Source organism: Papaver somniferum, unplaced genomic scaffold, assembly GCF_003573695.1.
Source record: "Papaver somniferum cultivar HN1 unplaced genomic scaffold, ASM357369v1 unplaced-scaffold_107, whole genome shotgun sequence".
In the NCBI taxonomy this organism is placed as follows: Eukaryota; Viridiplantae; Streptophyta; class Magnoliopsida; order Ranunculales; family Papaveraceae; genus Papaver; species Papaver somniferum.
In genome coordinates, this window is record NW_020619603.1 from 13,374,297 (window position 1) to 13,390,778 (window position 16,482).

Sequence of the window (16,482 nt, forward strand, 5' to 3'; positions counted from 1 at the left end):
GAGATTTAGGGTCAATAAAACCCATCCGGGAGAGGCACCTTGGATTCTCAACTTAAGCATATGACTTAGGTTGGGAGACTAAGGTAATAAGGACTCTCCCAAGGAGTGAGAAGCGTCCTTTCCATTCTTGACAAGTCTTGGCTTATACTGCACTCGGTCTGAAGAAAACCCCACTTAGGGTGCAGTCTCGTAACCATAAGCCGTATAGGTAAAAGGGAAAAGAGGCTGCGAAAACAACTGGTTGTTGTTAAGACTGGATGGGAGGAGCTAACCTTGTATGGTATAAGTACGCCTCCTTGAAGGGGCAACCAGGGGGAAGATAATGGCGACACCCTCCATTAGGGAGGTGCTAAGTGTCTTAAGACCCAAATTTCATGATGCTTATTATTCGCAAGGATAATTAAGGCTTGTCATATTTGTGCAACATTCCTAAAGAGGTAATAATACAAAAGAAAAAGTTAAGATGAGATCAATGGGTTTTCGCATGAAAGTGCGATCAATGGGTTTTCGCATGAAAGTGCGAAGACGTCCTACGATTTTATCGCAAGACGGAAATGTCATGGGGCTTTTTTTCGCAAGAATATTTAGGCATGTCATATTGTCGCAACATTCCTGAAGATGCCATAATATAAAAGAAAAAGTTAAGAAAAGATCAATGGGTTTTTGTATGAAAGTGCAAGGACGTCCTGCGATTTTGTCGCAATGACAAGAGATGGCATAATAAGACCTTTAATTAGGAAGGAAAAATAAGACCATATAATAAAAAAAACTAATTATAAGCATTTATAACAGATTATTTTTCGCAAGAAAGATAATGAGAGGCAAGTATGAGAATTGATATACAAGAAGCATTATCTTTCTTATCAACAAAATATTAAAAGAAATAGTTGACTCCAAAGTCGATTGAAAAATGCAGCTCTCAAAAGTAATAAAAATAAGACAGCTCAAGAAAACAAAGCTATAAAAGAAGCTCAAGCTTCAATATCAATATCAGTAGCAGGATATGACAGAAGTTCTTCGCCAACATTCTCGCAAGCTTCTCCTTCATTTCGGCTTTGATTTTTGTCATGACTAGCATTTTGATTATCACCAACAATTACTTGATTAGCATCTTGAGTATCGCCAGCAACTACTTCTTCGGGAGAAATTTCTTTCTCATTCTGATTAACACCAGCAGATACTTCTTTAGAAGGAACTTCTTCTTCATCTTCCGCACCGCTTTCATAATCGTAATCACTATCAGCAGGACGAGGAACTTCATCATCATCTACTTCTAAAGGATCAATTGATGTAGGAGGAAGAGATTGGACAATAAAATGTCGTTTACAAGGACTTCAACCCGGAGATGAACTTGGCGAAGAAGTGCTCTTTGATGATTCCTATCTTGAATATCCTTAAAATAAGCAAGATAATCAAGTCTTCTTTCTTCCCGATCGCGAGAACCAGTAAGAATAGAGACAAGTAATGCATTCTCCTTGCGAATTTTAGCATGTTTAGCCTCCAAATCAGAAATAGAAGAATGAAGATTCTTCTCAGACTCTGCGAAAAATAGAATACAAAATTTTATTAAGATAAGGAATTCAGAGAGATATGACAAAGGAAAGATAATTAAGGCAGTCAAACTATTATGACTACCTTCCTTTTCGAAATAAGATGTTGAACCAAGGATAAACAACTATTCTCCCAATGATCCATTGCGTCATCAAATTTATCTCCAACTAAACCTTTAAGTCGAGGCTGAAGATTTTCCTCTCTAGAAACAAGGAAGGCATTTTTCTTCGCAAGAGAAGAATAAGATTCTTCTAATTTGGAATATTGATCTTTAAGTTGATTTGCCTTCACACTTAAAGTTATTCTACCTTGAATGAGTGAATCTCTTTTAATGATAAATGATTCTGTTACTTCTTTAAGTTTATTTCTTAAAGAGCGAAGAGATTTTTCTTGGTCAGCACATACTTTTTGTACAATATTAAGTTGTTGCGAAGATATCGCCATCTTGTTTAAATAAACTCGCTTCTCTTGAGACAAGGTTTTATACTCATCTGATAAAGTTTCCATCCCTAAATTAACTTTGGTTAAAGAATAAGAAAGACGAGATACTTCATTACTTAATAGATCTTGTTTTTCAACTAATTGGGTATTTTCATTGGTAATGTTATTTATTTGATCAAGGGAATATGAATAGAGATTATCTAATTGGTTATATTGATCCATTAAGACTTCTTTATCAACATGGGATTCTTCAACAGTAGATTCAAATTGATATCTCTCAATTACTCGTTTCTGATTTAATGCTTAACATGCGAAAGAGGGATTTAAAGGATAATTAAGCGGGGGAAGGATAAATCATCGAAAAAGCAAATTAAAGACATAGATGAGGAAATCATACCTCTTAACTCATCATTCTTCTTGCGAAGATTATCACGATCCAGCACGTTCTGAAGTTTCTGATTTTCAAGACGAAGAGCATTACATTCTTTTTCTAAAGTTGTATGTGAAGCAGCTTTGTCAGAACCCAAATGCTTTCTCAGAATTTAGCAAACATTAGACTTGATGGGATCAGTGGAAGACTTCTTGCATCATCTAGAATCTCAGATAAAACCTTGAAAGCAATATTTATCCCTTCCACGCTCTCTTTCGACAAAGGAGGAGACTTAGTTGAGAAACATTCTCAATGGGAAGAGAAGAGGCTTCATTCGCAGAAGGAACCACAAGGGGAATTTCAGTCATAGGAAGATCAACTGGAGAAATGAAATCATAGGAAACATTCTCGCGAGTTGGAGATAAAGATTTATCTTGCGAATATGTCGCATATGTAACTACACAAGACACAATGAAACAAAGATGATTCGATTCGATTGAATCGGCTCATGAACATTATAGCCACGGTTTGCATAAAGAATTCCTTAGTAATTTAATGTTTCTTGTTCAGAGCACTTCTTTAGATCATAACCTCTTAAGTTCACAAAAAAGTTCACGGACTTAAGTTAATCGGTTGAGTTTTCCAAACTCAGCAGAAATTCTCGGTTCGAGAACTTCCGCCAGTTCGCGGACTAAGCACACAAACGAGTTTTGGAAAATCCAACAGAAATTCTCAGTCGAGAACTTCCGACAGTTCGCGGACTTGGCAAGCCAATTCCACAATCCTCCTGATTTCTCTTGATCAACAAAGTTCGAAAACTTCGGTTCAAGGAATACATGGTTATGTAATCTAAACTCTCATTTCAATCATTGAGACATTCTCATAGGACGCTATGTAGCCTTTATTCACAGACCGATTCACGTCAGAGCAATTCTTAAAGTGATTGAAACTTTTATGACTTTCGTCACTAGGTGAAGATAAACCTGATTAAAGCAAAACGCTTTACCAACACACGATTTCGAGATAAAATATAAGGAATGAATGCTCAGCTCGAAATGTCAAGTGTGTATGATCTAGCCTATATAGCATATGACTTTTGTCTCATAATAAGTAGGAGATAGAATAGATAGACTTTTGAGTGATAGATAAGTTCAAGTCTCCGCATACCTTTTTGTTGATGAAGTTCCACGGTTCCTTGTATAGATCTTCGTCTTTGTATGATGAATCGCAGGAAGTCCTTGAGCTTAACTACATTTTTCCTATCCTAGTCCGAGACTTAGCTATGTAGGCTAGAAATCAAGACTCATAGTTTTGATCACTAACATTGACAAACATGCATGAGATAGTAACGCATGCGAGGTTGACCGAGCTATGCTCTAACATGTTTTTTAACTCTGAAAAATGGAATAACAAAAATTCTTAATTTTTATGATCTTCAAGTTGAAAACATGCGAGGGCAGGGGTATGATGGCGCTAGTAATATGCGTGGTCAGTGAAATGGCTTAAAAAGCCTTGTTTTCTAAGGAGTGCAAATACGCATATTATGTTCATTTTTTTGCACATCGCCTTCAACTAGCACCTGTGAAAACAGATGAAAATGTGGGTCCAGTTTGGAAATTCTATTCTATGTTAACATCAATTGTCAATCTTGTTACAACTTATTCACATCGGTTTTGTGATTTTTAGTTTTCTCAAGAAGATGAGATTGCCAAAAGGTTAGCTAGTGGTGAACTGTAGATAGGGAAAGGGGAAAACAAAATAGGTACTTTGCCACGCTCTACTGATACCCGTTGGAGTTCCCATTTTGGTTCTCTATGCAGTGTGATAGATAAGTTCGAAGCAACCTGCACAACTATCGACCATATCGGCGCAAGTAATCCAAAACTGACTCCTAAAGTTGGTGAAGCACAAAGTATTTCTGAAGATATGAGATCATTCAGGTTTCTATTTGTCTTGCATTTGATGTTTAAGATTATGTGAATTACTGAAATATTATGCCAAAGTCTTCAAAAGAAAACACAAGACATAGTAAATGCAATGGCTCTAGTCTCAAACACAAAAGTTTTACTTAGAGAATTAAAAAAAGTTTTGTGGTACACATGGTGTTGAAACACCTAATATGGAGGCTCGCTATATGATGGGTACATGTCGTTCTTGTCAGCAACGTGATAATATCACAATAGATCACCATTATCGTATTGATATATTTACTGCTACAATTGATTTTCAGTTGTCAGAGTTAGATCGTAGGTTTCCAAAGGACACAATGGAACTACTCATTCTTAGCTCGTGTTTGGATCCTCGGGATTCTTTTAAGTCATTCGATGTTGACAGTCTTTGTATTCTTGTTGAGAAGTTTTATACTCTCGATTTCAGTCCGCAAGAGGTACACATTTTGAGAAATGAGTTACAACATTATGGTCACGATGTAGTTAATCATATGACATTTTAGAACTTATAAACTATTTTCGAGTTATGTCGGCAACTAGTAGTAACCAATAAGGCAGAATATTACCCTATGATTGACAGATTGATTCGTATTGTGCTTACTCTCCCTGTTTCCACGGCATCCGCAAAAAGATTTTTCTCAATAATGAAATTGGTTAAATCAACTATTCGCAACAAAATGGAACAAAATTTTCTTAGGGATTGCATGATGCTCTACATCGAACAAGACATTGTAGGAGCTATCCATACTGATTCAATCATAGATGAGTTTGACGAGTTAAATATTCGTAGGGACAACTTAAGTACTAGTCACGGGTTGATAATCACTCTTTGGTAAAATATAAATGCGGGTTGGTGATATTTTTTGGTAAAACATTTTGACATGTATATTAGGAAAAATTGATATATATAATATATATATATATATATGATAAATAAAACCTTTTTTTTTGGATACATTGTCTTTTATGGTCTCTCTATATTTATATGTTGTTACTTCTTACTAACAAGTGCAGGCAAAGCTAAGCATTTTAATCCGATAAATCAATGAAATATGGTGTATGTTGATTAGGCAATTATTATATTTCATTTGCTACTCGAGTTGTCTTGATTGAATTGTTTCCCAGGATGCAAGAAAACAACCAGAGCTACGTTAGGGAGCCGCTGCGCCAGGTCAGGTGGAAGCAAGACTTAATTGCCCGAAAATAGAAGGTAATTTTTTCTTTTTTCTTTACTTGTGTGCTGAATATTTTTTTTTTAAGTCATTTCTAGTCTCAAATCCTAGTTCCGCCACTGTGCAAGAAAATCATGATGAATCACATGCCCTTAACGACCTAGGATTAGTTTCAAATTACAATTGAGAGCTTAGCCAAGCCAACCAAAACTACTATCAAAAGCATAAAAATATTTATCTGTATGTCTTGTTTCGAGCTGTTCTTGAAGTGGAATATTCAGGCTTCTGGATCCATAGGTGTGTAAAAGTTGTGGACTAAAGGGACTTAAATTCACGTTGATGATTCCAATGCGTGATGAAGCAAAAGTAGTGGGGCAACGACAATCATTGGCGCCGTTTGGCACGCTAGCTAAATTTCCACAACTACATGTGTAGGAGTAAAATACCGCACGCCTGTCAGATATGCGAAGTAATGACCATCAAGACTGAGCAAAGGCGACTGCATACAACATATCCGAAATGACGCATCAGATAACATCAACTTAATCATGAGTGAAGTGTGAAGAGTTGTGTGATATTGAGAGAACGTGCGAGAAGATTCAATGTAAGCGTGCGTTAATAACGCAAGCCAGATCCGAAAATAAAGGTTTTATTAGCTGTCATCCACTATGTGAACTCCTATATAAGGAGCCGAGCGACCTTGTATTGAGTGAGATCTTTTGGAGAGGTTAGATAAGATTTAGGAGACAGAAAGATTGTTTGGAGAGCAAGTTATGATTTTTTATCTCTTTGTATTCAATTTAAAGATTTTAATGAATGTTCTTGTGATTCTTTTGGAGATTACTTTAGATTGTTCTATACATTTCATCTAGGGTGTGGTTGTGAGATTTCTCACAACTACAATATGAAACAAATACGTAAGAATAGGAAATACTGTCATAAATCCGGTAGTGTTTAGTTACGAGGTCCGAACCCCTAAATCCTACTGCATCAGATATTGATTAAATCCCAGTTGATTGTTCTTGTATACTTGTTTTAGCTACTTGTTGCATTAAGTAGGTTCTTCCTCCTAGAAACGAATACAGGAAAGTTGTAGTTTCTGGTTCTCGTGGTCTATCATTTGGGACGACGTTAATCCTATAGTATAAAATTTCAACATACATATTACTCCGGTATTCTACTTCACTGGGTCTTCTCAAGTGCGAGAACTACTTCATTGGGTCTTCTCCGAAATTTGGGCAGGTGATTGCATCAGAGCTCGAGGATTACAGGGAGAAGAGAAGAGTATGGCAGACCATGTTAGATGCACCAGATTGAACTCCCAGCCCAGGCATTGCTTAATATAGGTTTTAGAGAAGTTGGGATGCTTTTGTTCTAAATTTTGTTGCTCTGTTTTGTTCTTCCTTTTGTTGTTTTTTAAGGATTTTCTTTTTGTTTTTACTTTTTTTTTTTTTTTTGCTTTCTCTTACTTTGTCTTGGCTTGTTTTGGCATTCTTTAATTTAATTCTTTGAGTTGTTCGGTAAAAAAAACAAGTTTGGCCTTAGCTCGTCAGCGATAATTATTTGTCGATCAAAATAAATAAATAAAAGAGTTATTTTGTAAAAGAGTCATATGTTTAGTATGTAATTAGGATCTGGGTAGTATAAGATGCAGTTAATGCATTAGGGTCGCAAACTAACAAAGATTGTATAGAACCGTTAGTTGACTTTCTATGTTTCGCCAAACACCTCGACCTTCGGTTGACTGTTTGAAATTCTCAAAGACGTAAAATAAAGTGAGTTACCAGGTTACACCAGGACAATTTTTTCTCCACCAGTTGGAAACATTTCAAGCATCATTATTGAATCTACCATGAAAAACGAAAACCATATCTAGCAATGAACATTTTGCATAACCCATCATCAAACACATTCTCCACCACTTCCCCCGTATCCGTTGATTCCCTCCAACAAACACAGTTGTTTTCCACCAATAATCAGCAGTAGTTCTTGATTCCCAAAGTCAAACGGGCATCATTTTCATTTCCAGAATAGCTATAAGAGTTTTTGTCCAAAAAATATAAATAGCTATAAGAGTAATGTTATGTTCTCCATAGAATCATAACAACGTTGATGCATGGATAGATAGTTTACAGGAAAACCAACCCTGTTCAGGGGATCTATGTAGTGACTTGGGCTAGCTTAAAGTCCACAAAAAACTTCCATTTTGTAGTGCAATTGTGTTTGGTTACAAAAAATCAAGCCTAAATAATAGGCTTAAGCCAACCCAAGTCAACCCGCTGACCTTGTTTATAGGAAAACAAACCCCCAGAGAGAATAACTCTCGAACACAATATATTTCACAATATTCTTTTACAAGATTCATGAAATATTTATACTAAACAAATAAATATTCCCTCGGTCTTTAAAAGATAAGCAGGTTTGTGTGTAAATTTACTAATCTAATATATCATAGATACTAATAACTACATTGCACACGTACAGTTTATACATGCACATAACAAGCAACATCAGAATTTTATAGTGATTGCTTATATTCCTTAATAGATACCCTGTAAGGTGTTTGATGATCTTGTCAAATTCATCTTTCTCAAATAGTAAGAATGATGAAATTCCTGGTCCTCAAATTTGGTTTAGAATGATTTTGTGAACAGTTCTTTTAATGGCCTGGAGAAGTTGAGTTTTAGAGCTTCTCAGATATTAAGGTATATGTATTTTGCCACCGTATGATGAGATTTGTAAGTTTGTGTTAAAATTTGAGGTGATTTCATTGGTTTGTACTTTGTATTGAAAAATGAGAAATTTAGCAGAAATTTAAACCGTGTTGTTATTAATTTGTGAACAGATTTTGTATTTAACGTGAGTTGGAGAAACTGGATTGTTGAATTCATTCGATTATGGTAAGTGCTTGATAAACTTTCGATTGTGCATAATGCAAGACAAATGCTTGACAAAATTTTTAAAAGAACACAGTTAAGTTTTCAGGGAAGGTTAAGATATAATGTCATTTAACTACTTTGACAAGGGCATTTGGGTAAAAATTTTAGACGGTCAAACTTGTCTTTGGTTTGTCGACGACCTATATGCATCAACTGCGTCTTTTACGACCCGGACTCTAATTGGGATCTGGGTCGTAGAAGATGTAGTTAATGCGCTCGAGTCGTAGACTAACTTCGACCATTTGATATGTTTACCAAAATATCCTTATAAAGTAGTTAAATGACAATATTCTCAACCGTAGCTAAAATCTTAACCAACTATTGAGAGACATTTCGACGAACATCTCCAATGCATATTAAGACTTTGTAATCCTCAATTTGAAGTCTTTTAAGTTTCAAATCTCATATGAATGTGTTTGTTTCTTCATCTAAACATCAACTTTCTTCATCTAAACATCAACAAGAGCAACAGCATATGTCGACATAGTTAGTTTGATACCTAGAATCTAAAAAATCATTATGTTTTGTACTTCTAGAAACGCTATCATGAAGAAGTCAGAAGAACTGGAAGGTTCAATCACTCGCGTACTGTGGGATAGAAGTATATGCAGACTACTTGAATATTAAGGATTCTTAGACCAAAACATTATCAAAACCGAGAATACTTTTTCCTCCATCCCTTTTCCCACATACCTCTCCCTCTCTGCAATGGCTCTGTTCGGATTATGAGATCAGTGGTAAAGATTTATTATACTAATTTGATTGGAGTGGACAAGAATCTATATAGAAATGGAGGAAGATGGAAAAGACGAGATAAATAAATGTTTCGGAAATACTTAAGCGGTCAACGCTAGTAAACTAATAGTCAAGGAGTTTTGCATCATACAAAAGTCAACAAACAATTATTTAATGGTTTTTGTTAGTCTACGATCCTAACGCATCAACTTAATTTTTAGGATCCAGACCCTAATTAAACACTAAACATATTACCCTTTTACAAAATAACTCTTATTTATAATTATTTATAACTATAAAAAAAAATCACTAATATAAGTTACAATATTATTGTCTACAATCAGTGATTTTGAACATAATCTGTTACTCCCACTATTCTAGCAGCAATATGGTTAACAAATCTCCAATATGGAAACCACCATTTCTCTTTCCTCGGAAAAGCCAAAAGCCAACTCCAAATCCCAAGAAAATAAAAGCAGACAACAACAACGTACCTTTTACATCATCGTGATCATCTTCATCAACAATACCAACACTGGTACTAGTATTATGATCCCCCTTGCAAATTTTGTCTGTTGGGAAACCACACAATAAATTGTTCCCATTGAAAGCGGAACCATCCAAACTCAGTGTATCAAAGTGAGTTCCTCTTGGAATCTTGCCACTCAAATTATTGTAAGAAACGTACAAAACTCCAAGGGTATCAATTGTCGTCAAAGATTGTGGGATATGTCCGGTCAATCTATTGGAACTTAAGTCCAAAGACTCTAGAGCAGACAAGTCCCCGATGTTTTCTGGGATAACATCTGAAAAATGATTATGGGACAAGTTAAATGAAGATAATCCTTTTACCAAACCAATCTCATTAGGAATGTTTCCATCAAGAGCATTGCATGATAGATCGACTACAGAGCTCTAGTCATAAAATCTCTTAACTTGTACCATTGTCCCTTTGACAAGCAGTGACAGTTAATTATTACCAACATCGAAGAACCAATAACAAGAATTTTTTGTTGTTAATCCACTCAAGTTTCCTAATTTCGTAGGAATATTGCTCGAGAGATTGTTCAGGGATAAATCTAATACGCAGAGTTCCTGCAAATGAAGAATCTCCTCAGGGATTGGTCCACATAACTTGTTTGACCTTAAAGAAAGGACATTAAGATTCTCTAGTGAACCCAAAGCAGTTGGTATACTACCTCCAAAGTTGTTATTAGCTAAGTTGAGATATTCCAAGTTGTGAAGTCCGCTGATGGAATCGATAGTACCCTCCAGATGGTTGTCATTTAGCAAAAGAATCTGCAGATCTTTTGCAAATTCGAACTCTTTTGGAACTACTCCTGTGAGATTGTTGGCGCCAAGGTTTAAAGAAGCAAGTGTACTCCCACGCCATATATTAGTACGTATACACCCGGTTAGTTTGTTGTTGGAGAGATCAAGAATACCTCCATAAGATTCCGTGGGATATATAGAAAATGGGATTGGCCTGACAGTTCATTACCGTATAGAAGGATGATCTTCGCATTCGATAGTCTTTTCCCCGTTTCTATTGAGATTTCACCGGTTAATTGGTTATTTGATAAATCAAAAGCTGAAAGATTCCGAGGTGGAAGAGGTAGAATACCGGAAAACATGTTGTTTGCTAAATGTAATTCATTGAGATATTTGAGTTTGAAGAGACAAGAAGGGACACTTTCTGTTAGATTAGTTCGAGACAAATCTAATACTACAAGGCCAGTCAAATTACAGATGAATGTAGGAGATCCTTTGAGATTGGTAGATGTCAGCTTTAATTTCTTTGGTTTAAGATTAGGGTACAGATTTAAGTGTTTATCTATAACTACATTTAGCTGCACATTTAAACTCAAATCCAGGTGAGTTAGACTTAAATTGTTAATCAAAGAGATGAGGGAAACGTTACCTTGAATAGAGGTGTTGTTTGAAATGCTAAAGTAACTAAGATTTTGGAGTTTATTTATGCAACTTGGTATGGTTCCTGTTATATTATTACTATCTAAAACAAGCTCTCGGAGAGGAAAAATCTCACATACTGAATTTGGTAGGGGACCTTGGATATTATTGCTGGGCATGTATAAAGAGTATAACTGTTTTAGATTTGAGATTGAAGAAGGAATATCACCTGTTATAGAATTGCTACCGAGGTTAAGATACTGCAATTGAGAAAGGTTGAATAGTAGAGGTGGTAGAGTTCCTTGAATTGAACAGAGTGAGGCATCAAGCGTGGCCAAAACCGGGGTATTTGAAATTAAAGGAAGAATTGGTCCAGTTACTTTGGTGTACAATATCCAAAGTTTTTGTAATTTAGGCCATGGATATTTAAACATCCTCGTTGAGGAAGTTGAGGAACTGCACCACCTAGTTGACACTGAGATAACTGTAGATTGGAGAGTGAAGTCAAATTAGAAAGCTGTGCTGGGAATGGAGAAACCACCCCTGTATTGAAAAGGGTGCCATTCACCATATAGTTGTTATTCATTTTGAGGGAGGATAGACGGGAAAGGTTGTGAAACTGGTTTAGGAGGAAAATTGGGCTAAATATGTTGCAGTATGAGAGATCAAGTTCCCGAAGATTACGAAGTTGCAATATATCTTCGCCAACATCTTCTTGTCCGGATGTGGCCTCATTTAGAGAAATACCACTCAGCCTTAGTACTCGGAGATTCAGTAACCCTCTAACCCACTTGGTTGAAGATGTTTGTAAGCAGGAGGTCCTGTAATAAAAGTATCCTTGGCAAGACAAATCGAGGTATTGTAAAGATGTTGGGTTGGAGAATTTTTCCGGAGTGGATGCTGAAAAGTTGGAGAAAGAGAGATCAAGGTGAACGAGTTTTGATAGAACAGAAAATGGAAGCGGGATTTCGGATTCCTGAAAATCATTCTACCCAAGATCAAGATACTCAAGATGGGTTATGTTGAAAAGGGAAGGAGAGATTTTACCTTGCAACATAGTGTTTGGTGGCCGACTGAGTATAAACTCTTCGTGTTCAAATTTGTAATTTTCGTCTTGTCCAATTTTGTAGTTCTCAAGATCTATGTTACGAAGGTCGATGGAGATGACATAAAAAGAATCATTGGAACATCTGATTCCATGCCAACTGCACCAGGGTTCATGTTGTCTGCCTTCTCCCCAGGAAATCAAGCGATTTGAAGGATCATACAAAGCGGACTTAATATCGAGGAGAGCCCTTCTTTCGTCTTCATGGCATCCATGAGCCGTTACTTCAGTAGAAAAAATAAATACCAAGAAATAAAGATGAATAAATAGGAAGTGAAATAATGTTACTTTAGTATTCTTATCGAATGAGGCCATGACTAAGTGAAAGTGAATTAACTTAATATAATTTGTTTGATGAGTGATTATGCAGAATGGCTTAGTACTATTTACAACTCTAAGAACACCATCTTACTCAATAATTAGAAATCCACTCAAAGAATACATACATTGACTAGACTAGGTTGCACTTCACTAGCAGTACTACAGACACGTTAGTTAATATTTCCAATCCAGTCGCTCTCTAGCTGGCTAATCTGGTCTTTTAGTTCCATCTCTCTCTGATCCTAGTATCATTTTAGCTGAAATTTCTGGAGATAAGATTTTGATGGATGAAATTACGTATATGGTTACGAAATGGCAAGGTACTGTGAATCGTGCACCAGCCCTTGTCATGTGCATCTCATACATGCATACTCTATTTCAACACACTATATGCAAACATGAATTGAATTGAACACTACCTAGTGGGTTGCAACTGGAACTCATGATGGAAAAAGAAATGAGGAGAAGTCACATCAAATATTTCAAACACTAGTATCTAACACTTAAATAAGTGGATTGGTGCTGGTGTTAACCTCTCTTTCTAGAAAACTATGTGAGCAAATTCTACCACCTACACAAACTTTCTACGTTTACCTTTTCAAGATAGTCCTCAAGATATCTCCATATTACAGTACACTGAATGTACCTATTATCATATACCTGCTCAGATATCATGTTAGAAGTTTATGGACCTAATTAACTTTGAAAACTTACTTAAAAGAGGTTTGGGTGTCTAAGATTTATAAACTTTAAAAAAGCAGATTACCTGGGAAGTAAATATATGATGAACAATATAAGTAGAGTTAAATTGTGAAATACTTGTATTTTCATTGAGCTTCATCCCACTTGGTGCAGTAACAGAGAAGGATTGTTAGGAATACCATATAGATAGGAATAGGTGGTCAGTTACTTTTAAATAATAGTATGTGTTCTAGCAGTACCGCCATTTTCCTAGGTATCCTATTAGATGCATATTTCAGTAAAGAATATTTGTTTTAGCCTGTTTTTAACATTTTATTTTTCTTATGCTAATTTATTGCTATAATAATACATATACTAACTAACATATCTTAAAAAAATTTACTTTGGAAAACATAAATATTTGTGCTAGCATATTACAGCAAGACACAACACGTTTATTTTTCTGACACAACACAGCATAGCACGCCAATTAACACGGTATAAAACGTCGGAATTCCTGGTACAACCCAGCACGCGACACGCTAAGCACGTGATTTCGTTGGTCGGACTGTGCCGCGCCGGCACATTTTACACCTCAAGCTTAAAGGGGTGAGAGTCTCAATCAAAATAAAAGAATTTACCAAAATGTTGGGGGTATTATAGGTAGGTGCCCATTGTTTCTCAAATCAGCTGAAGAATCATTCATACGACGGAGTGGTTAAAACAAAGCGGCAGATGAGGTAAAGAGAAGTAAAACGGCAGAGAAAACACCATTCTTTGTTGTCTCAACAACCATCTACTGTTTGGTAGACATTTATGTCCCAGGCGGCCCATTATCAGATAATGATTATCTACTTTCTGAGCATTCTCTTCCTAATTTAATAAATCATGTTTTAGGGCATATCTAAAAATTTTAGGGCATACCATGTAATGATGAAATCGGGTTATTAGATAGTAATTCTTAGAAGTTCCTTATCCAAAATTTTTACTAATGCCAAAACTGTCCTTATATATATTTTTCTTTATTTTTTTTTAAATTTATTTTCTTTTAAATTTTTTAAATTAAATATTTTAAAAAATTATTTAATTATTTATTTTTTTTCTTTTTATTTCTTTTTAAAAAAAAGTAAAAATTTGAAAAATTTTAAATTGATTTTTTTTCTAGTATTTTCTTTAAAAAGATAGTACTCCCTCCGTCCCACTATTAAGTGACCTAGTTTAAGTTTGCACAATTTTTAAGGCAAGCAAGAAAAAGAGTACTTTTAAGCATTTTTTACAATTATACCTTATGGATAATAACTAATGAAATTTAGAAATGATTTATCTCTCAAACTATTCCACGGATGTTCGCAAACTTCATACCATTGAAAAGCATTTAAAACACCAACATAATGAATATAAACATGCCTATCAAATTATGCATATTTCTTATATTTTTTATAATTAACTAAAAGGATAATTTTAGAAATATCTCCTTGATTAGTGATGTTGGTCACTTATTAGTGGGACAAAATCTAAAATCAAATAGGTCACTCAATGGTGGGACGGAGGGAGTATATGCTTTTAAAATAAAAAGTTTTAATCTTTCAAAATATTATTTTTTTAGTTTTCTTCAAAACCAGAAAAATTCAAGTTAAAAAAAAAATTAACTAAAAAACAGGAAAAAGAGAAAACTAAAAAGGAAAAAAAAAACAAAATTAAATATTTTGTTTAAATGACAAAATAAATAATAGAAAAGTAAATTAATAAATTCATTGAGGGTAACTAAGTAACTTATCTATCCTTGAATACCCCTTATCACCACATCCTAGTTATGGTAATCATTTTGTATGCCCTAAAATTTTCTTGTATACCCTAAAACATGGTTCAATTTAATTCCTTGAAAACGTAGTGGCCCAGCTCATTTTTTTTCTCATAAACGATATTTCACGTAGCACTTTCTTGGAAAAGAGCTATCACGTTATACATTACTAGGTATTGCAAAAGAATCCTATTATTGCGGTTTTGAAGTCAATAGTCTTTTGGGGGCATTTTTGGGTCATGGAATAGTAAATGAAGTTATTCCTTATCACATGGTATTCCTAATGTCTATTATATCCTTAAATTTCACTATTCATAAAAAAAAATCTTAAATCTATAATCTTCTCCTCCTCTTTTCGTTGACAAATCATGATGAAGATGATGATCATGATTTCATCATGATGCAGATAAAAAAAAAACTAAATTTATTATCTTTTCCCCATCCTATTCTTCTCATTCATAAATTGTGAATAGATGATGAGCATAATTTCATCATGATGAGGATAATGATCATCAAGAAAACCTAAAAATTATTTTCTTCTCCTTCTCATTCAAAGATCATGGTAAAGATGATGATCATCATAGAAATGATGGTGATAAGAAAACCCACCATTTATTTTTCTTTTAAATGGTTAAAATTCCAATTCGATGAATTTCGGGTAAAAAAAAAAAAACAGTTTCTGAAAGTACTTACGGCTGGGAGTTCTTAGATTCCCAACCGTGAATCAAGATTACGACTGGGATAGTTTGTCGACCCAACCGAGAGTCCATGTTTCGGCTTGATTTTCCCAACCAGAAGTTTTTTCGATTTTTTTTTTTTGTTTTCAGAACCAATTACGGCCAGGAAAACATCAAATCCCAGCCGCAACTGACACTTATTCGGCTGGGATAATTTGTCGGCCCAACCGTAGAACGCAAAAACGGTTGGGAAATGATGGTGTTCCAAGTCGTATATTTTATTTACGACGGGGAAGTAAAGAAATAATGGTGTTCCAAGCCGTATTTTTTATTTTTTGAACAGCTCAGGATCATTGCTTCTTTTGTCAGCTCGGAGACATCGTGAAAAAAATATAATACATATTTATATGTACTGGGTAACCGTAGTATATATTGATATGTACTGAGCGAAATCCAATACATATGACATATAGATTAAAGAAAGCTAACCGTATTTATATGCTCAGAATCCAATGTATGATTCTTTAGTACATACCAATGTGTACTAAAACCTTAGTGCATTAATAAATATATTATTTGATCCAAAAGACCCGATAATTCACAAAAGTATTCAGTACTCACTACATACATATATGAACTAAAACGTAACCCAACTTTAGCACATACTGATATGTACCTATGTGAAAACCCATCACATATCGATATGTACTGAGTGAAACCTATAGCAGTTTTGAGTTACATATTTTGTGTGAAAATTCATAGTGCATCTAGTTGTTGGTGCAAATCCTATTTAGGAACAATAAGTTCTAGCTATGTCTGGAGAACGATA

The 16,482-nt window shown here is 34.9% G+C and overlaps 1 protein-coding gene across 1 annotated transcript; it reads right to left on the reverse strand.

Moving 5' to 3' along the window:
* Positions 1 to 9,529: 9,529 nt before the first annotated feature.
* On the reverse strand, positions 9,530 to 13,441 carry LOC113328109 (leucine-rich repeat receptor protein kinase EMS1-like). Its single transcript, XM_026575201.1, has 5 exons — positions 13,436 to 13,441; positions 13,089 to 13,154; positions 10,659 to 11,007; positions 10,138 to 10,497; positions 9,530 to 9,963 (listed from the first exon to the last, which is right to left on the reverse strand). Exons 1-5 carry the CDS (start codon positions 13,439 to 13,441, stop codon positions 9,530 to 9,532), a joined length of 1,215 nt encoding a protein of 404 aa, XP_026430986.1.
* Between the last annotated feature and the right edge of the window lie 3,041 nt (positions 13,442 to 16,482).

What these genes read in the sequence shown, in the direction of transcription:
- LOC113328109 (XM_026575201.1), bottom strand. An exon ending in GAAGATCATCCTTCTATACG is followed by an intron (nt 10,498 to 10,658) that starts GTAATGAACTGT and finishes ACAATCTCACAG; the next exon opens with GAGTAGTTCCAAAAGAGTTC. An exon ending in TTATTGGTTCTTCGATGTTG is followed by an intron (nt 9,964 to 10,137) that starts GTAATAATTAAC and finishes ATCATTTTTCAG; the next exon opens with ATGTTATCCCAGAAAACATC.